The 26,262-nt window shown below is 40.8% G+C and overlaps 1 protein-coding gene across 1 annotated transcript in view; it reads right to left on the bottom strand.

The window, feature by feature from the left end:
* The window catches only part of SCAMP1 (secretory carrier membrane protein 1), a 49,621-nt gene extending 27,174 nt beyond the window's left edge, over positions 1–22,447 (bottom strand). The window contains exons 1-2 of the mRNA XM_063295556.1: positions 22,290–22,447; positions 8,622–8,699 (exon numbers count right to left, since the gene is read on the bottom strand). Of these exons, the coding sequence (XP_063151626.1) occupies positions 8,622–8,699; positions 22,290–22,346 (135 nt within the window). The 5' untranslated portion in view covers positions 22,347–22,447. The remainder of the gene's footprint in view (positions 1–8,621; positions 8,700–22,289) is intronic.
* Positions 22,448–26,262: the final 3,815 nt, after the last annotated feature.

The raw sequence follows: 26,262 nt of genomic DNA, 5'->3' as shown, positions 1-26,262 counted from the left end.
CAATCTGTAGACTAGGAACAGGAATATGTTACAATGGAATATAATTTGGAATGAGACCAAAGTGAAGGAATGTTGGAAGGATTATTTTAGAGATTTTTATGGGAATGATTATGTTATGTCAAAGAGTGAAATTGAAACAAATGCTATAAATCTTAGCATCTATGAAAGTGCTGATGAAAAGGAACTGTAGTGAGACAGTTGAAAAATGGTAAGGCTGCAGTGCAGATGGTATATGGAGAAATGTTAAAGTATGGATATGATTTGCTTATGGAGTAGGTATGCAATTTATAAATGAGAATTTTACATTATTGTAAATATGTTTGCCATGGACATTTTATCTTATTTTTATCATAGATGTTTATATTGCTATTATATTTTAATTTTGACTGTGAGGCGACATGGTGGCATATCAAATAAAGGAATAAACAAACAAATTCACAGCTTAGAATCAGGATAGTGAAACATTTATGCATCTTTCTTCCTACCTATTACATATTAAGACATTTAATCAAGGGCTACCTATGGAAAACCCGCACCATCTGAGCTTATGACACTCCAGATATTTAACACTCTCCTAATGGTGGCACTCCAGATATACAACACTCTCTCTAGAGCACTTCACCAAATATCTATTTTATTATCCTTTTTAACTATGCAAGTACTTTATTTTTTTCTTGTAGCTTTTTAGGCAAATTTTAACCCTCCAAAATTATTTGGCTTGCTTTTTAAAAGCCTTCGACTTATTTTAGTTTTACAGATGGATTTTAAAATAAGGTACATTAAACTAAAAATAGAAGAACCCTGCTAGATCAGACTAGTCTGTGACACATAATGGCCTGTTTATATTGGATATACTTTCCATACTTTCCAATAATTGCATATACTTTCACTAATAGAGATATAAAATATATTATTTTATATTTTATGTTTAAAGTATATGAGGTTACAGATAAAGATATAAAGTAGGTTTAGGAATATGGCAGTAAGGGAATTAATAAAATCAAATTAAGCCCTACAATAGTGTTATTTTTGCATAAAGGGAAGTTGAGCAATATGATAGTACTGGTGGATAGTTTGTAGTACACAAATCTAGTGAATATGCCTACTGGTAGCAATTAAAAACTTCAATAGCAAGGAAAGTAATTGTGGGAGAGGCTATGTTGAGAACAAAACAATGCTTACAAATGGCAAAACTTTAAATAATCAAGAGACCATACAATTCTTATTTTCATATATTCCTCCTAAATTAATTTACAGGCCCAATGGTCTAAAATCAAATGTATTTTTCCTCTGAAAGGGAAAATGGAAACATAGATAATCTCAAATTAGTGCAATCAGATGCAAACACCAATTCAGCCATGAAGTTTAACAGATATTCTTCAGCAAGTTATTTCTTCTCAGTCTACCTCAAAAAGTTACTGTTACCATTAAATGGGAAGTGGGATGGCACTGAGAAGAAAAGGAGACCTACATAAACCAGGAGGTAATGTGGGATAAATAAAATAAAACAAATATTCAATAATAGATTTTGAATCAGTAATAAACGTTATTTTCCTCTTAGCTTCCAACAGCTTCTCCATCAATGAAGAATGATAGTCCAAAACACCTTTACTCTGCAGGTAATTATTCGTAATTTATTCAAACAATTCTCAATAACCTCCTATAGCACATTATGACTTCCTGAATTTGTCAGTGGATCGTAGTTCCTCACGTCCTGCCGGATGCTTCCCTAAGAGCCTCCGAAGTATTCTGAAGCAGCTTTTTGGGCAACGAAAGGTTTCAATACAAAAGGTTATCTCAGAAGGGTAACTGGAGAGTGTTTTCAATCCAGATTTTTTCATGCTATCCTTTTGTAGAACAATTTACAAAGTTACACTTAGACCCTAAGGCAGCCTTTCTCAACCTTTTGATCCCGGAGGAACCCTTGAAAAATTTTTCAGGCCTCAGGGAACCCCTGCACATTCAGTCTCAAATATAGTTTAGAAGTTACAAAATTATTATATTTGTTTCATGTGTAGGCCTGTATATATGCATTAACAGTGCTCTTAAACTAAAGAATAAAACTTACCTCTTTAATGTGAAATTGCCTGTATCTGAAATAATTTTTTAAATAAATCATGATCTCCCAGGGGACCCCTAGTGACTTCTCGCAGAACCCTAGGGTTCCACAGAACCCTGGTTGAGAAATCCTGTCCTAAGGAATTGGGCAGTTAAAGATCAGAAACCGTAAGAAGCATGGAGAGAACACCACTTTTCCAACCATTAATCTCCCATTCACTAACAAAGATTAAGAGAAAGGAGGCTTCTTACCACCTGAATATTCACTTTTGTTTCATTTCTCATGCTATTAGTATAGAATTTTGTTATCTTCCTTAACCAATGTCTCTAACATGTTTCAGCTCTGATCTTACTGGCAACTAGATTTACTATTAAAAGGGAATGACTGACTTCACTGTCAGGATGGAGCAATCCAGAAGCAATAGTTAATGGCGTCTGGATGCCTCACCTGAACATGGGTTAAACAGTAAAGGAAAAGTAGAACTTTGACACATGTACAGATTAGAAACTTGTAGCTCAAGGCTCTGAAGAACAAAGAAGCGGGGAGAAGGCATGCATTCCATCACAGCCGTTACAGAGATGTTTAGATGAAAGTGCATCTCAAGGTCGAGTACTTGGCACCTTCTGGAACAAGGGAAAAGGGAGGTGAGAAGCTGAAACTGAAAGGGAATTTTACCAGACAGTGAATTACAGGAAAAGGGAGGGGGGAAGTAGGAGAGCAAATGAAATGCTTTTAGGAGAAGTTTTGGGTGCGAAAAATCATTTGTGGCTTTGAAAGAGCTTGGAACCATATCCTAATAAAGAACTTTCCATATATCCTATATGGCGTGTATTGAGAGTTACTGCTGTTAGGATTACAAGGATCAAGAACCTCACAGAAAGCCACGAATCCTGCAACATGGCAACTTCACCCAAGGACCTTCTAACCCTCAAGGAAAGTCTACAGGCGGCAGCAGCCTTACCAGGGAGTGATCCAAGCCTCCTGGAAGGGGCACCTGCCCAGCCTTTGGAGCCAGTAGTGGAAGTGGTAGAATCGACAGGAGAATTATATATCGGGCCAGATGGAGAGGGAGAGATGGAACCCCTGCAGGAGCAACACGGGGGACTGGACCTTGAAGCCGCCCTCACTGATCTAACCATGGAGGATTACCAAAGACACCGGGTGGGTGTGTCAGATGCCACCCGACCTTCAGCACCATTCCCGCTGACCACACAGAAGTACAAAGGACTATACTGGAGCACGTCCAGAGTGGAGTGGTTACCCAGCACCCAAAGGAGACCTAAACCCCAGTGGGTCTCAGGAGTCAGAGGAGGAGCAGAACTCAAACCAGGTCACTGGGTGAACACGCAGGAGAGGGGCGCACGCCCCCAACGAGTCCAAGGAACACATTGACCACCTGGAACAGGAAGTGGATTCCTTAAATGAATGTATGTCTACCATGCAAGGAGCAATTAATCGCATCCTGGGATTGCTGGAGCGTGAGCCAGCACCTGAGGCGGCAGCTGAATGAAAATGAGTGCCCATGAGGGATGAGAAGAGTCGGGTGAGAACAACGGCAACCAGTTCCCAGACAGAGAAGGAGTAGACCTACCTGAGGGACAGACGGAGCCAAGTCAGAGTGAGCACAAGACCCCCTGTGTCATGGGGTGATGCCATGCCGATGTCCCGGAGTACGAGTCCCAGCTGGCAGAATGCGACTCGAGGGAAAGCAGAGCGATTCGGAGGCCGAGACCTGACCGTCAAATTCAGCGGCAGCCCTAAGCAGCTTGGATACGTTTTGACCAATGTCAACAGATTCACGGAAGAGTTCAAAGAGACGGTCCCCTCTGAGCAGGCAAAAGTGAGGTATGTCAGCTCCTGGTTGAGGGGCGAAGTGGCAGATTGGTTGGTGGGACTGCATGATGAGGAGATACCAGAGCTGGAAAACCTAGAGGAGTTTATGTTCACCCTAAGAGAGATTCAAAGATCCCCTGCTAAAGATGAGAGTGAAGACGAGCCTCCAGCACATTAAACAAGGAGCCAAGTCAGTGTCAGAATACACTATGGAGTTTAAGTGTCTGGTGGGGAAGTCAACCGACTGGCTGGAATCCCTTAAGGTGGAATACTTTAAAGGGGGCTTGCACCCAAAAATCCTGAAATGGCCCTTAGCCCAAGGGAACCCCAAGACATTGCGAGAGTGGATATGCCTTGTGGGAGAGGTGGAAGACATCCAAACCCAGATTAAACAGCAACAACGGGTGCATGCAATGGAGAAGCGCCCGGTGGCCCCTAGCACCCCTAAGGAGAGGAGGAAAACCAGTAAACCCTGGGACAAAGAGAGAGAGCACCCGGTAAAGAAGGGATTATGCTTCAAATGCAGCAAGGAAGGCACTGGACCATCGACTGCCAGCAACCAGTGAAGCCCAAAGCAACCATGAGTAGTGCAAAGACCCCAACCTGCAAAGCCAAGGGAACAGCTACTTCAGTCGTAGAAGGGAAATTTGCCGAACTTTTCACCGAGTCCAAAGACTCGTAGGAAGAAGAAATAAAGCCAGTGGGAAACAGAGAGAACCTGTCCTAAGTAGCACCAAAGGGCAGGAGAGGATGAGTGGGCACGAAGATCCGATGGTGAGTGGGAATTGCCCCGCACTGCTGGTGCGTGTACAACTAGAGACACTGAGTGAAAGTGGGCATGCAGAGTTAGTGGGCTTACTAGACTCTGGGTATACCTGAAGTTTAATGCACCCTACAATAGTAACTGGACTGAGACTGAAGGTGGGGAGGTTGAAAGATCCCATCATTTTTACCCAACTTGATAGGTCGGATATGAAAGGGGCCCAGTGGAATACTACACTGAACCAGTAAGAATGCGGAAGGGAAATGAGGAGATACTGAGATTTGTGGTAGCCCCAATTGCTAGCCAATTCATAATTCTGGGACTAGCCTGGTTGCAAGAGAGGAACCTAAAAGTGGACTGGAAATTGGGGCAGATGGTTTTCTCTGATGGAAGTTACCAGGGGTTGAATCTGTACTGTACTATGTACTGAATCTGTACTATGTACTGAAATAGAACTAACAGGGTCATTACCAGAGGTGTGTGGCGGAGCAGCCACCGAAGAAAATCACATTCCCTTACATACCGGGATTTAAAAGCAGTGTTTGGGGAATCGGAGTCGAACCAACTGCCACCCCACAGAAAGTTGGACTGTGCTATAGAGTTGATCCCGGGGATGGAGTTACCCAAAGCAACGCTGCATTCCATGTCTTAGAGGGAACTTGAGGTACTATGGGAGTTCATAGACAAGAATTTGGAACAGGGACTTATCCGGACCGCTTCATCGTCCATGGCTACTCCCGTCCTATCTAGAACCAAGAAAGATGGGTCACTGAGACTATGCACTGATTATCGAGGTTTGAATGCTGTATGTACCTCCAATAAGTATCCCCTTCCTTTAATGAAAGACATGTTGGCGCATCTTTCAAAGAGAAAGATTTTTACTAAGCTGGACTTGAGGGAAGCGTACATCTGAGTTTGAATTCGGGAAGGGGATGAGCAGAAAACTGCTTTTAATTGCCAATTGGGCTTGTTTGAGTACTAAGTCGTGCCTTTCGCCTGCAGGGGACGCCAGCGGTGTTTATGTACCTGATAAATGAAGTTCTGCATGATTTCTTATACTGAGGAGTCTTAGTCTATTTAAATGATATATTAATCTATACAGAGACAATGGAAGAACATGTGGTGCTGGTGAGGGAGGTATTAAAAAGTCGGTTGAAGAATCAATTGTATGCAAAGCTCTCTAAATGTGAGTTTCACAAAGAACAGTTAGACTACCTAGGATATCAAGTCTCCAGTAAAGGGATTGAAGTGGACCCAGCAAAGGTCCAGGATGTCGTAGGTTGGGAACCTCCAAAGACTAAGAGGCAGCTGCAGAGTTTCCTAGGATTTGCAAAATTTTATCAACAATTCATTCCTAACTTTGCACAAGTAGCTTTGGCCCTTACTGATTTGCTTAAGACAAAAGGGAAGGGAGACCCCAAGGTAGTGAAGAGACCAGGAATGGTGCTGAAATGGACAGTGGAGTGTCAAGAGGCTTTTGATCGGCTAAAAGTGCTTTTTACTTCGGAGCTGGTGTTAAAACATCCTGATCCCGCGGAACCTTTAATTGTCCAAGCCAACATTTCTGACATAGCTGTGAGTGCCATTTTATTGGAGAGAGATAAAGAAGAAAAGTTATGGACATGCGCCTACATTTCCCGTAAATTCAGTAAAGAGTGGCGCTGGCACGTTTGGGAAAAGGAGGCCTTTGTGGTAAAATGGGCGCTGGTGACCTGGTGACATCTGTTGGAAGGGCTTCTCACCCGTTTGAAGTCTGGAATGATCACAAAAATCTGGAAGCCTTAAAAACCCCAAGAAAACTAAACCCCAAGCAAGTTAGATGGACACAATTTTTCAGAAGATTTAATTTCACTTCGAAATACTTGCTGGGGGGAAAGAGTTTTTTAGCTGACACTTTATCTCGGTTGCCTCAGCACAACAGTCAGAGGGAGGAGGTGGTGGATTCAATTTTTTCCCCTTCACAATTCAGGATGGCAGTGGTAACCTGAAGCCAGAAAACTGTTGCAGCTTCAAAGGTAGAGAAAAGCTTCCTAGATGACTTACAATTGGTGTTGCAGAAAGATGAGTGGTTGCAGGAGAATAAAAAATTTTTGTTCCCAATTTCTAAAGTAATCAGTGATGTAACTACAGTTGGAATTACCAAAGAACTTGAGGAAAATCCACCGTTTTCCACTGCAGCCTCTAAAAGCCTGTTTGAAATGCAGAGCGCTGGCATCCGGAGGTGACTCTGCCAGCCCCCACAATGATCGAAGGGGAGCAGCATTTTGAAGTTCAAGCCCGGCGAAATCGAGGGGGGGGTGTAGTAGCTGATACAGTGGAAACATTTGTCGGGGTTTGCACATACAATGCGCTGTGGCGTTCCGTGAACGATGCATGAACAAATAAGCAGTCCAGTCTGTCGTAGGAAAACACTATACAGACTTTACTGTGCAATATATTACAATCAATCTACAGACCTTACAACCACTACTCCAACACCTCAGCACTCCAACACCCCAGCAACCAGTACCCATGGTGCACTGTTCTTTATACATACATTGTGCTGTGTCATGCCACACCCTACAGGTGTAGGCGCTGAGCTGATATGACAAGCAGCCCAGCTGTGCTCCATGCACACAGACAGAAATATAGTATATGGAGTATACCCTGACACCCCTCCTTATTTTTGTTCTGTGTGCATACATAATATCAGACCCAAACGTATAAGCATGTCCCAGTGCTTTTGCCTGGTTAAGGGCTTTGTCATAACGTCCACTACATTTTGTTTTGATACACAATATCTTAAATTTTATCAAGCCCTTTTTCACTGCTTGCCGTATGTTACAGTACATAATATCTATATGTTTATACCTTGTGTGTACCCTGTTGTTTGTAGCCATGGCTATACACGTTTGGGAATCCTCATGGACTGTGATAGGCATGTCAGTGGGTATATCTAGATCCCTGAACAATTGTGTATACCATATTAAATCATTACAAACATCAGACAACGCAGCGTATTCAGCTTCCGCTGTGGACACTGCCACTGCTCCCTGTTTTCTCACTTTCCAGTGTATCACTGATCCGGCATATGTTACCACTATTCCAACTGTGGATTTCCTATCTGTGACATCGCCGGCCCAATCGCTATCCACATAACACTCTACTTTATTCCATGCCCCTTTTGCAGTCAATTTAAACCCTGCCTCTGTGGTCCCCTTTAAGTAGCAAAATACATGTTTTAGTGCCTGCCAATTGTCTTGTATAGGCTTAGAAACAGCTCTCATGGCTTTAGGCTGTCCCTTCCTTCTTTGGCTTTTCAGGATGCTCACCCATGCTTCACAGCCAAACACTCTCAAATGAGATAATACTGGCTTCTTGCCATATAGTAGGTAGTATGGAATAAATGTAATTATTTATTACAGAGCTCCATAACCTGTTTATGATGTAATTGGCTGCCATTATGGCCTCGCCCCAAAAATGCTTGGGCATTCCAGAATCTTGTAATAATGCGTCCTTCATAACCTGTAACACCCCATTTCTCCTTTCAGCAATCCCATTTTCATATGGCAAATATGGGTTAGTCATTCTGTGCCTACAACATTTCCCAAAAATGCACAGCGAGTGGGTGGACAGTAGGCACATGTGTGTGCCCCAGCTGGTGAAGCAATTCCACGAGAAACATCCAGAAAAGCCAAGATGACAAGGACTTATTTCATTGGCAAAATGATGTTTTGTTTTACCCTCATCGTTCACTGATCCTATTCACGTTTATACGTTGTTCTTTTGGGGTGAGGGGAAGGTTTTTCTTCAGGAGGGTGGTAACGTGCAATTTTTTTCACTTTGGTTCTAAAATAGCCTGCTTCAAACATTATTCATTAAAATACAAATAGAGTTTTGATCTGCAAAAATATAATGAATTCAAAGTAGCACATAAAATATTTGCAGATTAAAAATGTCCACTGAAAGAAAGATAAAACTGCTTACTGTTCTGGAATCTGAGAAAGGGTTGTACTCATCTAATCCTGGTGGAACATTTCTTGTCACTTGTGTAACGGAAGGATCCTAAAGACAGAGAAGAAACAAAGAGAAAAGTTATACAAAATATGTATAAACTAGTACAGGTCCCAGTGTATGAACCAAAGTAAACAATGTAATTTGAAATCACAGTCTACTGAGGGTTGTGATAGCCATTTAAAGTAGATTAATTCCTTCTAGAACTCATTGCAAAATCGAATTCTCTATGTTAAACTATACTAGTAAGAAATGACCCTGCTACCCCTATTTTTTCCAAAAGGCTGAAACATCTTTACAGTAAGCAGGACAATTCATCTAAACAGAAAGTTGTTTCTAGTTAAATATATTGATATCCAATTCCCTTTATGCTTGCCCAGAATCATGTCCTCCCAGGCTCCAACACCTTGAAAATACATATTGTTCAAGATAATTATTCTCCAACAATGGAAGTAATGACAGAATGCAGTGTGGAACAGATGAATTAACTTAATCAAAGTTCAGTTCTCTCACTTGTGCCTTGTTTCACACTTCAGTACAAATATTATATTATCAACATCAGATTGTGATCAACATTACCTTATGAATGATCACTGATTTTACATGCATCATGTTAAATTATCATTATATACTCATTTTTCTTGTAATTCATTTCCTTTGATTTCACTGTTACACCCATGAATTGGTGTCTGAATGTGCATAAATCATCTCAGGAGACATCCCATGATAACATGGATAACAATCCACAAAATTATGTCCAAGCAAACATGGCAATGTAAAGACAAAATACTATTTTTTCTAACCACAAACATAGTATTTCTCTAAAAACTCTTTAGGATTCTTTGTAGACTTAAATTAATTTTTGATGCAAGCATATATACAACTGATTAAGCCAATATCATTGTACTGCTTAGGAAAAAAATATACTAGAAACTATATTTTCTATTATTCTTTAAATAAAAAACATAACAGAATAAAGGCTACACAGCTCTGCAGTGTTTCCAGTTTTAGATCTGACTTGATTTGGTATAGAACAGAGAAATGCATTTGTATTCTTACTTTCCCTATATTGTAAACCAATGCATTTCATCCAGAGCACCTTTTAAACCTAGTTTAACTTCTATGAAATAGACCCATCTATGGCACAGATGATTTATGAGAAATCCTGCTCTTCCTGCATATGTAACTGAATTCTCAATTTTCAGCTGAGTACTTCACTAAGAAACCGAAATATAAAATTCATAGTCAATCATATCTTGGAAGCTATGAATAAGCACTTTTATCCTATCAAAATATGCCAGGGTCTTGTTTGACAAAATAACCATCACTGCTTTGTTCCAAGTACGAAATACAGGAGATAATACAGAATTGAACTATCATCCATTACCTGTCAAATTCCAAGACAGCAGAGTCAGTGATGTTAGAATTCTGCAATATAACATGGGAGAAATCACAAATAAAAAGAAGGAAGTAAAGCATCTCTTCCAAAGCCAACTTTCACTAGAGAATGGGGCCAGGATAAATTACTCTTAGAGCTAGCACACAAAAGGAGTTCTGAGTTCAATTCTCCTCACTTTTAGCCCACAGACTGAAATTAAATTTAGTTTCCCTCTCTGCTGGAATTCTGTGTTGGTGTACTATTATCTGCCTGCCACTGTTCTCTAGATGGTAATACATACATGCAGCCCCCTCCTCAGGAAGTATTTATTTGAAGATAAAATAGCACTATGTCCACTACATGTACATGCACAAGGCTCATCTACATTAGCATAACCTAGAATTATGACATCCAGTTCTCTTCAACAGCACACAATGCACCCCAGTCCATATTCCAGGCAATATTTCATTTCTGTTTTCCCACAAACTAATTTTACAATGTTCTCTTGGACTGACTGCAGTTTCTCTGCATGACCAAGTTATGTGCTTTGGTAAGGAAAGCTGCCTTCAGGTTGTGCTGTAGATCCAGGGGACACATTCGTGCAGTTTCTTGGCATGGTACAGAAGTAGTTTGTCATGCCTTCTTCCAAATTATTTTTATGACTCCTTGTAGTCCTATTTCCTGAGTGGTCTCCCATCCAAATAATAGCTAGAGCAAATCCTATTTAGCTTTATAGATCAGCCCATTTGGGTTAGGTCCTTATACAGGAATATCATAAATGTTATACAGAAATATTGGACAGGCTAGGGTACAAAGATACTGACATGGGTGAGGGGACCAGACAAACAGCAGAAACATGCTGCTTACCCCAACATCACTCATAATTAACCTAATCCACAATTGGAGGCTGTGTTAACATGCCTACTGATTTAGTACTTTGTGATTTGTAAGGAAACTACATGCAAAAAAATGTACAGAAGTGATCTATACAATCTCATTCCAAAGATTAGCTAGCTAGCATTCTCTATTACAGCTTCCATGAAATGGTTCCTAGATATGTTTGACTGTATATTCTAAGAACTTAATGAACAGCCTTAACAGGAAAGGTTTTGACATTGATTACAGTCACAGTTAAAGTATTGTAGTCTTCGGTGTTATTTTTAGAGAACAAAAACAAAAGATTCTCTTAAGATGGCTTGGTTACTGGACTACAGCCAGAATGCTGAAGATGCATTTCAACACTGAACCAAACCAATTGTGAATTACCATTCTGAAACTAACATACAAAAAAAGGTAGTATCTGCAAATAATATAAGAAACAGGTCCCAATTTTATTCAACAGAAATATCCCACCATAATTAAAAATATATGAGATGCATGAGTTGTATATCCAGTTGATAATACGACAATGGGAGAAAGCACCAGTTTTATTTCTGTGTACTGCTCAGTCAGTCTCAATCCCCTAGACTGGGAAGACAAAAAACATCTATCTACCAACCTACACCAAACCAGCATGGTAGTTTGTAGTCCATAATCTTCAATTAAGAGTCCTTCCTCCTGCAGTGGAATGATTTGGGCTAACAACAACAACCTTTGCTGTTAGCAGTACAAAAAGTTAAGTACCAGTTTATCATTTATCAGATTTATTATCATGGTTCCCTCCAAAAGACTCTGGGTGGCTTACAACATATTAAATATACAATTAAAACAGTTAAGAACATAACAACAAAATATAAAAGCCCTGACAACAGAACAACCGTAACAGTCAAAGTGGCAATTGTTATTTTTCTCTCTCTAAAATTAAGAGCTAAAAAGCTATTTTTTTAAAGAAAATAATTAATTAGATTTTAAATTTTAATAACAGTATATTTTGATTGGCACTTTATCAGTTTAACATTTAAAATTTCTATATTTTCATGTTCCTGTTCTTCTTCCTATTAACACACTGTGCAGGTCCGATTGCCTTGCTCCATTTGCCTTAATATAGTAGTGCAACTGAATAATCTCTCCTTCTCCCCTTTTCCTGAAAACAGAGACAGAAGAAAATGCACAAGCAAGTTCAAATGGTTTTGAACAGGGGGCAAACACAGTGGGAAAACATCTTGTCTTTCTTCCACTCACAAATCACTGCTAGGTGTTACATAGTGACCTTAGGTTAGATACTCCATCTCTCCACATCTGACCCAGCAGAACACAATAGACTGTGGCTATTTCTTTCAGGGTTATAAGCAAATTAAGCCACAGTTCCCAATTCTGATCCATAGGTCCATCTAGATCTGTGGAAACTTGGTTTGCAAGTAATGGAAAAAGACAATTTTCTGTAAAAAGTAAATCAAGGAGAAAATCATAGAAGGGGGAAGTAAAGACAAGAGCTACTTCAAGCTAATAAAGTACTGCTATTCAAGTTACAAATGCTTCTCATGTTCTCTAATAGAGAAACAAAGTAAAGCAACAACCATGTTCACTGCATCTGACTGGCATCACCTTTCTCACTGGGTACAATCAATGAGACAAAGACAATTTTCAAAAAAGTATCTATTCATATTCTAGAAACAGCATGTAATTATCCTCTATTGCCTATGCAGGCAAGCTGAGAGCATAACTAACATTCAGAACAGGGGATCAATATTCAGATTAAGCACAGTACCTCTTCCTATATCTCTTTTAGGATACAAAGCAGAAAAAAGTAATTTTAAGTTCAGAATAGCCAAAAGCACAAAATGTTTCTTTTTTGGTCAGCTGCATGCAATGTTAACTCATCCCAGGCAAGTAGTCGTTTACAAATCTGAAATGCCTAAGACACAATACATTTTCATTTGCAGCCATTTACCAGTAAATTAACTCAGAGCAGAAGGTTTTAAAATGAAAATACCACTAAGTGAATAACTTTTTTTTAATTAGCTACCACGACCATTGAAATTGCAATTTCAGCACAAACATCAAAACAAAAATAGCACTACCCAGGGAAATCAAAGTTGGAAGTAATATTAAAGATTGGTACCAGATGTGAACTATACTGCCAATTAATATACCTATAATGCAAACAATCAAAAAATGCTATCTAGTAGCAGTACTGGTTTAATGGGTGAACACAGTTTGGTTCAAGATCCAACAAATACTATAGCTGTTGTAGCTACAGTAAACTCATAGGAATATGAATTGCCCTGAAGTATATTCCAAAATGTTTGTAGGACCTGGAACTCTGTTACAAACCAATCAGATGAATTATATCTGCTACCATTTTTGAGAATGCATATTGAAAGAAAAACATGAATATCACGTCTTAGTATACACATCCATAATAAGGCACAAAGATACCAAAATTACAAATGTGTGATGATATCATCACACAAATGACAAAATTATGTGTCATAATACAGAAGATAAGTTGCATCATTTCTGTGATGATAGGTGGCCTCCCTATAGCCCTCAAGAAGCTCAGGATACAGGTTTAGGGGAACCAAAGGAAGATTTGAAATGGCAAATGCTTTGAAAATGAGGTGCTGTGATGACTGGAATACTCAACTTCCCATTAAATCTCACTCATAAGTAATTACTTAGAATTCTCTTTAATGGTGGTAGCATTCAGTACAGAAGAAAAAATTGCAAATGGAAAAGCCCGCACTTTCCCCCCCTTAAACATTGTCAGTGACTTCAAACTCCTCCCCCCACTCCCCTCTCAGGTATGCCCCCTCCCTCTCATGCCAGTTAATGAAAGCATGTGCAGCTGCCTCCAACGTCTTTGTAGATTACCTTGTGTCCTAACACCTTGGGAGTTCAACGATAGTCCAAACAAAATGATTCACACTCCAAGATGTTCCCCCCTCCCTTCTTTACAACTTGCAAGGAGAAGACACATATTGAATGAAACATGCATGCGAGTCCAATCAAGTGTTCTGAGAACGTTTGATTTGAGAGCATGACATGCTTTTTATCAGCTTCCACAGAAGAATTGCAATGGAATATACTACATTCCCTTCAGCAAAGGATCGTTACCTTGCCATGGTGCTGGAGCTTGAGCACCTCAATGATGCCATGAGCTAAACCGTGACGGGCCACCCAAGACGGGAAGGTCATGACAGAGAGGTCAGACTAAATGAGATCCCTAGGGAAGGTAATGGCAAACCACCCCAGTATTCTTGCCGTGAAAACTAAATGGATCAGTACAACCAGAGATATGTCGGTATACCATCGGAAGATGAGACTCCCAGGTCAGAAGATGGTCAAAATGCTACTGGGGAGGAACAGAGGATGAGTTCAACTAGCCCCAGATGTGATGATGCAGCTAGCTCAAAGCCAAAAGGACGGCTAGCGGCCGACGGTGCTGGTGGTGAACGGCAAATCCAATGTTCTAAGGATCAACACGCCATTGGAACCTGGAATGTAAGATCGATGAGCCAGGGCAAATTGGATGTGGTTATTGGTGAGATGTCAAGATTAAAGATAGACATTTTGGGCATCAGTGAACTGAAATGGACTGGAATGGGCCACTTCACATCAAATGACCACCAGATCTACTACTGTGGACAAGAGGACCACAGAAGAAATGGAGTGGCCTTCATAACTTATAGTAAAGTGGCTAAAGCAGTGCTTGGATACAATCCAAAAAACAATAGAATGATCTCAATTCGAATTCAGGGCAAGCCATCTAACATCGCAGTGATCCAAATATACGCCCCAACCACAGATGCTGAAGAAGCTGAAGTAGAGCAGTTCTATGAGGATCTGCAGCACCTACTGGACAACACACCTAAAAGAGACGTTATTTTCATCACAGGAGACTGGAATGCTAAGGTGGGCAGTCAAATGACACCTGGAATTACAGGTAAGCATGGCCTGGGAGAACAAAACGAAGCAGGACATAGGCTGATAGAATTTTGCCAAGATGACTCACTCTGCATAACAAACACTCTCTTCCAACAACCTAAGAGACGGCTTTATACATGGACTTCACCAGATGGACAACACCAAAATCAGATGGACTACATCCTTTGCAGCCAAAGGTGGCGGACATCTGTACAGTCGGTAAAAACAAGACCTGGAGCTGACTATAGTTCAGATCATGAACTTCCTCTTCCACAATTTAGGATCAGACTAAAGAGATTAGGGAAGACCCACAGATCAGCTAGATATGAGCTCACTAATATTCCTAAGGAATATGCAGCGGAGGTGAAGAATAGATTTAAGGGACTGGACTTAGTAGATAGGGTCCCGGAAGAACTATGGACAGAAGTTTGCAACATTGTTCAGGAGGCGGCAACAAAATACATCCCAAAGAAAGAGAAAACCAAGAAGGCAAAGTGGCTGTCTGCTGAGACACTAGAAGTAGCCCAAGAAAGAAGGAAAGCAAAAGGCAACAGCGATAGGGGGAGATATGCCCAATTAAATGCAAAATTCCAGAGGTTAGCCAGAAGAGATAAGGAATTATTTTTAAACAAGCAATGTGCGGAAGTGGAAGAAGACAATAGAGTAGGAAGGACAAGAGACCTCTTCCAGAAAATTAGAAACATCGGAGGTAAATTCCAGGCCAAAATGGGTATGGTCAAAAACAAAGATGGCAAGGACCTAACAGAAGAAGAAGAGATCAAGAAAAGGTGGCAAGAATATACAGAAGACCTGTATAGGAAGGATAACAATATCGGGGATAGCTTTGATGGTGTGGTCAGTGAGCTAGAGCCAGACATCCTGAAGAGTGAGGTTGAATGGGCCTTAAGAGGCATTGCTAATAACAAGGCAGCAGGAGACGACGGCATCCCAGCTGAACTGTTCAAAATCTTGCAAGATGGTGCTGTCAAGGTAATGCATGCTATATGCCAGCAAATTTGGAAAACACAAGAATGGCCATCAGATTGGAAAAAATCAACTTATATCCCCATACCAAAAAAGGGAAACACTAAAGAATGTTCAAACTATCGAACAGTGGCACTCATTTCACATGCCAGTAAGGTAATGCTCAAGATTCTGCAAGGTAGACTTCAGCAATTCATGGAGCGAGAATTGCCAGATGTACAAGCTGGGTTTAGAAAAGGCAGAGGAACTCGGAACCAAATTGTCAATATCCGCTGGATAATGGAAAAAGCCAGGGAGTTTCAGAAAAACATCTATTTCTGTTTTATTGACTATTCTAAAGCCTTTGACTGTGTGGACCATAACAAATTGTGGCAAGTTCTTAGTGGTATGAGGATACCAAGTCATCTTGTCTGCCTCCTGAAGAATCTGTATAACGACCAAGTAGCAAAGGTAAGAACAGACCACGGAACAACGGACTGGTTTAAGATTGGGAAAGGAGTATGGCAGGGCTGTATACTCTCACCCTACCTATTCAACTTGTACGCAGAACACATCATGCGACAAGCTGGCCTTGAGGAATCCAAGGCTGGAGTTAAAATCGCTGGAAGAAACATTAACAATCTCAGATATGCAGATGATACCACTTTGATGGCTGAAAGCGAAGAGGAACTGAGGAGCCTTATGATGAAGGTGAAAGAAGAAAGTGCAAAAGCTGGCTTGCAGCTAAACCTCAAAAAAACCAAGTTTATGGCAACCAGCTTGATTGATAACTCGCAAATAGAGGGAGAAAATGTAGAAGCAGTGAAAGACCTTGTATTTCTAGTTGCGAAGATTACTGCAGATGCTGACTGCAGTCAGGAAATCAGAAGACGCTTAATCCTTGGGAGAAGACCAATGACAAATCTTGATAAAATAGTTAAGAGCAGAGACATCACACTGACAACAAAGGTCCGCATAGTTCAAGCAATGGTGTTCCCTGTAGTAACATATGGCTGCGAGAGCTGGACCATAAGGAAGGCTGAGAGAAGGAAGATAGATGCTTTTGAACTGTGGTGTTGGAGGAAAATTCTTAGAGTGCCTTGGACTGCAAGAAGATCAAACCAGTCCATACTCCAGGAAATAAAGCCAGACTGCTCACTGGAGGGAACAATATTAAAGGCAAAACTGAAATACTTTGGCCACATAATGAGAAGACAGGATACCCTGGAGAAGGTGCTGATGCTAGGGAGAGTGGAAGGCAAAAGGAAGAGGGGCCGACCAAGGGCAAGATGGATGGATGATATTCTAGAGGTGACTGACTCGTCCCTGGGGGAGCTGGGGGTGTTGATGACTGACAGGAAGCTCTGGCGTGGGCTGGTCCATGAAATCACGAAGAGTCGGAAGCGACTAAACGAATAAACAACAAACAATACTACATTCCATAGTGCAAATATTTCACAATAATTAAACAAAATGTTGAAGCAGCTATCAACAGAAATTAAGCATTATTTGTATGGCCCTTACATAACATACTTTGTGGGGGGAGAGAATGGAAGGTACCAATACTTCTATATATTTTTAACAGGGAACTCTTAACCATAAAAGAGTTTTTCAGCATTTGGTGTTATCTCCCCAAATGAGCCCAACACTTAACGAAGTTGATCTAACTACAGGAATTTGGATCACTTACAAACTCTTCATATACCCACAGAGTGCCATGCTGGGTGGCACAATTTGTTGTTTTAATGTTGTATATCCTACATGGATACTTTAATCCTCCATGAAGCTAGAATATTTTGTGCCTTATGATCCTCTTCCATCCTCTGGCCTGCACCCAGAAAATTTTGCCCCCTCCCCAATGTGTTAACCATTCTGTGAGACTCAGGGCTGGAACAGAGATTCCTTCCCTACCTGACTGAATCCATATTCTGCATTAACAGGACCCATTATGTCCAGGCTCCTTGTCTTCTTCCTTTTTCTTTAGGAACAGGAAGAACTGTGTCATAACGCCTACTATAAAATTTTCCTTCCTTGAAGGAAGAGGTTTTACAACTCTGCCATGACAGCAAGACAGCCAGACAGACATTCTGAAGAATTTCAAATGACCCATATCCTTCTCTGTGACTTTTTGTTGCACTGTATGGGACAGAATATCAAGGCTTAGGTTTCTTCTTACCACACTCGTTGCCATGCCAAACCTTTCACTGACAAACCAGCTAGAGTAACATATTCATTCCTTCACCTCTGTACACAGCCAACAGGATACAGTTTCCTCAAACATTTATTGCTGACCTACCATGTATCAAGAGCCTGGATACTATTCTGATAGTACCTGCCATTATTTTTAGGTGTCTCACCTTATTCCACTGTGGGCTCCTTGCTGCCTCTGAGACAGCTCATCTATTTGTTCAGCAGGTTTTCTAGAACCACAGCCTGCCCAATCATCTTATATTTTGCACAGGCATACAATTCACAATGCAATTCTGGAAGGCTCTATTTCAATTATTGGATGTTAAGCTCCACCTATCCTTCATCCATCTTCTGCAGTTGGATGGAGAAACCAAGAGGACATATGCTACCTTAGAGTATTATCTTCATTCCTATATAAACTACCAGCAAGACAATTGATATTTTACCTATAGCTAAATTTGCTTTCAAAATGCCTCTATTCATATGTCACTGTTTCAAATCACTTCCATGCCTGCTGTCAAATGTGTCCCAATTCTCCCCTATTTGAGAGGCCTCCAATTTTTTCCAGAATTGCAAGTTGCTCAGTATCTCCTCAAAGAACAGCTAGATCAAAGCCTCCTACAAGTCCTCTGTTGCCATCACCTTGAAGGCCTTCCCATCACATCTAGCTTTCAAATTTGATTTGATTCTACCTGATTTCTTTCCTCCCCTCAGCTAAGAAGCTGGATGCCAAGTTTAATGGAGCATTTCAGGATACTTTCATAATTAAATCCCAACACAACCTCCATCCACACTGAAGTTCTCCATTATTCCCCACCCCAGTCGCTGTGCACTCCCCTTGCATACTTCGATCTCATCGCCAATCCTGGGCAGTGGGAGAGAAGAATTTAGGTGAAACACATGTGCCACTTCTATCTCAGAAGAGGCACAATGGAATATCTGATTCACTGGAAGAGATATCCAGGAAGGGAGAAAGTATTGAGAAAAGTTGCAAATAAAAAAATGGAGGAGATGGAAATTCTTCTCCTATTTGCTTCAGGTGTTAGGAAGGGCAAAGGGAAGCAACTCTGGAAATGGCTCCAATTTCCACCGAAGAAATGGAAATCTCCTCCCCTCCAATCCCCAAGCAGGAGGAGGGAGGGGCAGAGTTAAGAGAGTCCTCTTGTCCATTCTTGCCAACAAACAGATGGTAACAGAGGGAGAGGCACAATACCTTCCAATTTCCTACACTCGGGTGGGAGAGGAAAATGCTTCTGGAACCACTCTCTCTCCAAGAGAGGAAGGGAAAGAGAAAATAGAGAGAGGGTGACATACGGACTAAAGCTGACAAATTAGGAAGGAAAGAATCTCAGTCTACTTAAGAATTTGGGCTCATTATATAATCTGAAAATTCTATCTTGGGCAAGTGCATTTAAAATTCCCATTGAACATCTTACATTGATCCTAATGTTGCTACTGCAGGTTTCCAAGCAAATTCACTAGAGGGCAGATACTTATGTAACCAAGTAAGTTCTAACCTCTGAAAGCTCAAAAACTATCAAGATATTATGACCTTTTGGAAAAGGAGATGGCACCTTAAAGACTAAACACTGATTACAAAATAAGGCTTTGGGAATTACATGTCACTTCATTAGATGCACCGAGAGAAGTGCATACATCTATGAGGGAGGAGAAGAAATTGGATAGTGAGAGGTCAGAGAGAAATGAAATATAGTATGTAGAGATAGTGATAATCATCTATACACTGTGGCCATTCTCAAAACAAGAACTGGGTATGATACATGCATTCTTACACTGGGTGAGACCATACTTCAGGTATTTAAGATCTAGCCCATCAGAAACTCAAAACTGGTTTAATAGTTGCTCTCTTCCCTCAAGCAACAGTGGTAGTTAAGCTTAAATATCTGAGTGGAGAAAATCAATAAATAATTTTCACAAGTCTTAAACAACTTCAATCATTTCTGGAGAGAAACCCATAAGGCTGAATTTGGATAACTCTGACTAAAGTTGATGGCGATACATGGCACACCCACCATGAAATGAAAGTAAAACTTTACAACTCCGCTGTCCGTTCTGAATTCTGAAAGTATAAACAGTTTAAAAATTCAAGACCTATGTACTATGTTTCAGACAGATTATACAGTTCTAATTATCTAAATATGAAAATATACTTGCAGAAATTACTGGGAAAATGTATTCTGAAGTTCATATTTAATAAACTTAAAACTAGAAATACTAACACATTCCATGAAAGCAATTTGCTCATTATTATTCTGAAGTTCCCTAGGTTACTCTAAGTTTTTTCCCTCCAATCTTAAGCACTACATTTTAAATAACTACTGTAAATAGCAAAGCAGCTATTAATCAGAAATTCTCTTCATGAAGTATTAATTAGTGGCATCTAGAAATTATTGTCTTTTCTTTGGAGGCTTTAATCCTACCACCTGTTCAGGCCCTTTTGACAATTTTAAAAGGAAGAGAAAACGTAAGAGAAAACGTAAGAGAAACCAGGCTGGATTAAATTAAATGTTAATCTAATCCAGCATTTTCCTCACACTGCCTATCTTTATGTCTAAAGGAAGTCCACAAATAAGAACATCACAGTAACAGCACATTCCTGCTAGGAAATAGACTAAGAGGTACAGTAGATTACTTATGATACTGAAAAGAGGGCTATCAGATCTGGACTGCAAAACTCTGGATGATGACTCCTGCTCCAGCCCCAACTAGAAGTAATATTTAGGATCATGATTTAGTCAATTTGTCCAATATTCTAAAGGGTCTATCATTACATTCACAGCAATAAAATCAGTTTAAATACACATTGTAAAGTACTAGTTCCTTTTAGCTGTCCAGAGCCACACATCATCTTATACATTACTCTGTTACTTGCTTGAATATTGTTTTCTCCAAACTAAAAAAACCCAAGTGAAACTTCTCCTCAAGTGGCTTCAGTCTCTTGATTATTCTGACTGCCCTTTCTTACACTTTACCTGCTCTACAATATTTTCTTTGAGGGATGGCCTCAGAATTGTACATGGTATTTCAAGCGCGATCACACCACAGATTTCTATGAAAGCATTATAGTGTTAGCAGTTTTATTTTTGGCTTCTTTCTTAATAAACCCTTATTCCCCATGTAAGTTTTTCACAGTGAATCACCTTCACATTAATCTATCTTCCACAATTTCAAGAATCCTCTTCCAGCCAGTTGCCATCAGGTCAACCTCCATCATCATCATATATGTGTTCTACACTTACGTTTAACTACAACAGACACTATAATGTCCATTTCATTTGGAAGTCTTTCTTTCTTTCTTTCTTTCTCATAGACTATATGTTTATAGAAATGGGAGACCAAAATTATTATTTCATTGTTCCTGCTTCCCAGTTATCTTTGGGAGAGTCCCTAGAGTACCCTAATTCCATTTTTGTTATATGAGAAGTTCAGAAGTAGGCACCCTATTTCATTTAAGCCTGCAAGTTAGTACAGATGCATATATGTACTTATTTTACAGTCCTTGAATATCACCTTAGTAATAGCTTGCACATCAACTACATGTCCCCTCCTTGCAAATTTGATCCATCTTGCATGATGAAATGTTCAACTATTCAATAATCCTCGAGTTGACCTTATAAAGTGATTACCTCAATATAATCTTTTTATCCTTCCCCATCAATTCAGCTGCCTTTGCTTTTTAAGGAATTCAATACCCTCAGCACATCTGGCCACCACACCTAAATCCACCGGCTCCAAGTAATTTATAAGCCATTTAAAAAGTACCAGTCGCCAGCTCACTCTTTCATTCTACAATTGACTTTTCCCAGATGAGAGATGGGAGGAAGACGACACTACCAACGAGGCCCGGAACCTGACAACAGAGGGCAGCACCCTTCTGGGAGATGCAAACCACTGGAGCCTGTAGCATCCGAGCCTACAGACTGTCCGTCCACCTGGCCACCCCTCCCCTGTAAACCCCCTCGAGGGGGAATACACTAATTCAACCAGAGAGGAGCTGCCTCCTCAAAGGAAGGAAGGGGGTAGCAGGTCCCCGAACGGGGCTTCCTTGGGAGGCCAAAGATCAAGCCGCCGAGCTCCCTCCAGCCCGTAAAAGAAGAGTGGAAGGGGGCGGGGCAGGACGCCGCCGCCGAGAGAGTTTGCAGGTATGTCCGCAAGCCCTGAGAGGGAATAACGAACCAGCCCCTCGGCCGCCCCCCTCCCGCGCAACTCCGCGTGCCACAGCCGGCTGCTCCGCCGAGACACAGCGGCTCGTCCCTCTTGCCCGCGTCTCCCTCCCTCCTTACCTTGAAGGGGTTGTTAAGGTCTGGGTCCGCGAAAGGGTTGCTGTCAAAGTCCGACATAGCGACGGTCAGGCAGGCGCTACGATGCGCGAATGGCGGCCGCCACCGACTTTAATCGAGCGCCCCAGAGGCAGCGCCGTCCCTGCCGATACCAGCAGAGGTAGATCCGGCAGGAATCCCCACCCCCCGAAATCCGGAGAAGCCCGATAGGATAGCCAGTCCCCCAAGATGGCCGCCCCGGAAGTGATGCAGCGAGCAGGGACGCGAGGGGGCGGGGAACTGGTAGAAGAATAAAGTGAGGTGCAAGGAGGTGGGGGGGGGGTGTTTGTCGTCTTTCGTAGGGGGGAATCGTGTTTCGTTCCCCGCGTCCTCCCTTTCTGCCTCGCATGTTTCGCAGGATTAGGGCCAACTTCTCGGCAGTCTACTTTGGTTCTTCCTATGCCTACATAGGGAATGCGGTAGCTTCAACTTCTCCTGGTTTTATTTATGAAGTTTTGCAGGCTTTAACATCTGGGTCCTGGTCCAAGCCATTGAGGATTATACTTGGGTGGGGGGAAAAGTGAAGATTGCTTTATTGCAGTGCTTTTCAAACTTGGCAACTTTAAGATGTGTGGACTTCAACTCCCAGAATTCCCCACCTGTCATTTGCTTTAAAGCTACTGTTCCACAGCTTTTCTCATTGTATTTAAGACTGCTAGGGAAGTTTTTTTTTTAATATACAATTTTAGTGAAGAAATTTTAACAAAGTAAAAACCATAAAAGAAAATAAAGATAATAAAGAAAAACAGTAAATAGTGAAAAGAGAAAAGGAAAGGAAAGATTATATAGAAGTGGCTACCAATCTTCTTGACAGTGATTATAGATAAATTTATATTTTGCCCTCTCTCTAAAGTCACATCATAATTTCCTTCTTTCCATAAACTACCCTTTCTAATCTTCAAACTCATAAATCACAAGTTCATTTTTCTCTTTTTTTCAGCAAAAAGTCCATAAGGGGTTTCCAGTCACAGATAACTGTAGTTGTTGATCTTTCTCTAATCAAACAAGTTAATTTTGCCATCTCTGCTAGTTCTGTCATCTTCACCAACCATTCCTCCGTTGTGAGTATTTCAGAGTCTTTCCATTTTTGTGCATATAATAGTCTAGCAGCAGTAATCATATATAAAAATAATCTTCCACAGCTCTTTTCTAATTGGCTGTCCATTAATCCCAGCAAGATAGGTTCTGGTTCCAGTTGAACGTTGAACTTTAAAATTGTATCATTATATGTATTTGAACTCAGAAATTTCTGGCTCATTCAGAAGTGCACCAGGCATGATAAAATGACCCTTCATGTTGTCCACATTTCCAACATAAATTTGAAGTAACTTTATACATTCTGGACAATTTTTCTGGAGTCATATACCAACAGTACATAATTTTATTTAAAAAAAACCTCTCTTAAGTTGAAACATCTTCAGCAAAGGATCGTTACCTTGTCGTGGTGCTGGAGCTTGAGCACCTCAATGATGCCATGAGCTAAACCGTGAAGGGCCACCCAAGACGGGAAGGTCATGACAGAGAGGTCAGACTAAATGTGATCCCTGGGGAAGGTAATGGCAACCCACCCCAGTATTCTTGCCGTGAAAACTAAATGGATCAGTACAACCAGAGATATGTCGGTATACCATCGGAAGATGAGACCCCCAGGTCGGAAGATGGTCAAAATGCTACTGGGGAGGAACAGAGGATGAGTTCAACTAGCCCCAGACGTGATGACGCGGCTAGCTCAAAGCCGAAAGGATGGCTAGCGGCCGACGGTGCTGGTGGTGAACAGCGAATCCGATGTTCTAAGGATCAACACGCCATTGGAACCTGGAATGTAAGATCGATGAGCCAGGGCAAATTGGATGTGGTTATTGGTGAGATGTCAAGATTAAAGATAGACATTTTGGGCGTCAGTGAACTGAAATGGACTGGAATGGGCCACTTCACATCAAATGACCACCAGATCTACTACTGTGGACAAGAGGACCACAGAAGAAATGGAGTAGCCTTCATAATTAATAGTAAAGTAGCTAAAGCAGTGCTTGGATACAATCCAAAAAACGATAGAATGATCTCAATTCCAATTCAAGGCAAGCCATCTAGTATCACAGTGATCCAAATATACAGATGCTGAAGAAGCTGAAGTAGAGCAGTTCTATGAGGATCTGCAGCACCTACTGGACAACACGCCTAAAAGAGATGTTATTTTCATCACAGGAGACTGGAATGCTAAGATGGGTAAGGTGGTAAGTTTTTAGTGGTATGGGGATACCAAGTCATCTTGTATACCTCCTGAAGAATCTGTATAATGACCAAGTAGCAACAGTAAGAACAGACCACGGAACAACGGACTGGTTTAAGATTGGGAAAGGAGTACGGCAGGGCTGTATACTCTCACCCTACCTATTCAACTTGTACGCAGAACACATCATGCGACATGCTGGGCTTGAGGAATCCAAGGCTGGAGTTAAAATCACTGGAAGAAACATGAACAATCTGAGATATGCAGATGATACCACTTTGATGGCTGAAAGCGAAGAGGAATTGAGGAGCCTTATGATGAAGGTGAAAGAAGAAAGTGCAAAAGCTGGCTTGCAGCTAAACCTCAAAAAAACCAAGTTTATGGCAACCAGCTTGATTGATAAGTGGCAAATAGAGGGAGAAAATGTAGAAGCAGTGAAAGACCTTGTATTTCTAGGTGCGAAGATTACTGCGGATGCTGACTGCAGTCAGGAAATCAGAAGACGCTTAATCCTTGGGAGAAGAGCAATGACAAATCTCGATAAAATAGTTAAGAGCAGAGACATCACACTGACAACAAAAGTCCGCACAGTTAAAGCAATGGTGTTCCCAGTAGTAACATATGGCTGTGAGAGCTGGACCATAAGAAAGGCTGAGAGAAGGAGGATAGATGCTTTTGAACTGTGGTGTTGGAGGAAAATTCTGAGAGTGCCTTGGACTGCAAGAAGATCAAACCAGTCCATCCTCCAGGAAATAAAGCCAGACTGCTCGCTTGAGGGAATGATATTAAAGGCAAAACTGAAATACTTTGGCCACATGATGAGAAGACAGGACACCCTGGAGAAGGTGCTGATGCTAGGGAGAGTGGAGGGCAAAAGGAGGAGGGGCCGACCAAGGGCAAGGTGGATGGATGATATTCTAGAGGTGACGGACTTGTCCCTGGGGGAGCTGGGGGTGTTGACGACCAACAGGAAGCTCTGGTGTGTGCTGGTCCATGAAGTCACAAAGAGTTGGAAGCGACTTAACGAATAAACAACAACAAAAGCATGTCATGTGAATAAAGCCCACAACAATAATCCTGGGGGAGATGGACCAATGTTCTCATTTAGTATAAGGCAGCTTCATATGTTTTTATGTTCTTGATTGGGTGTAAGTTATTGAAAAACCAAACTGTTGTCTTTGCTATCAGGGTATTTTATTTTTATTTTCCAAAATGAATGAATTCTGAATTGATCTTACTGTTTTGGTTCTTTTATATACAACATATCACACAGCAGGGCAAGCTAAGACACTTAAAGTTTTTGAAGAAGAGAAACTGTTTTAATAATAATAACAAGAATTAAAATGATCCAAACAGAAAGGAGTAATCAAGTCCAAAGTAAAATATATAAATATCCAAGTATCAGTAAGTGGCTGGGAAAAAGAAGAAGGTGGCAGGGAGAGAAAGAAAGGGTGGGGGGACTACTAAAATGCCCTTTTTAAAGATTTTTTGTTTTTGCTTTTTAAATTTTTTCCTCAAAATTCTTTACGTGTGTGTCTATATATATATTTTGCTTGTATGTTTTATTTACCTAATTAAAAAGAGAGGTTAAAAAAAACCCCCAAAACTTCAATAGAATTTTAGATCCTGTTCTTTAACAAGAAATAATATTTTTTTTATTTATTATTCAAATTTTGCTACTCTGGGACTTTGGGAGGTTTTAGAAAT

This window comes from Candoia aspera, chromosome 2 (genome assembly GCF_035149785.1).
Source record: "Candoia aspera isolate rCanAsp1 chromosome 2, rCanAsp1.hap2, whole genome shotgun sequence".
Lineage (NCBI taxonomy): Eukaryota > Metazoa > Chordata > Lepidosauria > Squamata > Boidae > Candoia > Candoia aspera.
The sequence above is the reverse complement of the archived record's forward strand: the minus strand, read 5'-3'. Positions and strand labels throughout refer to the sequence as shown.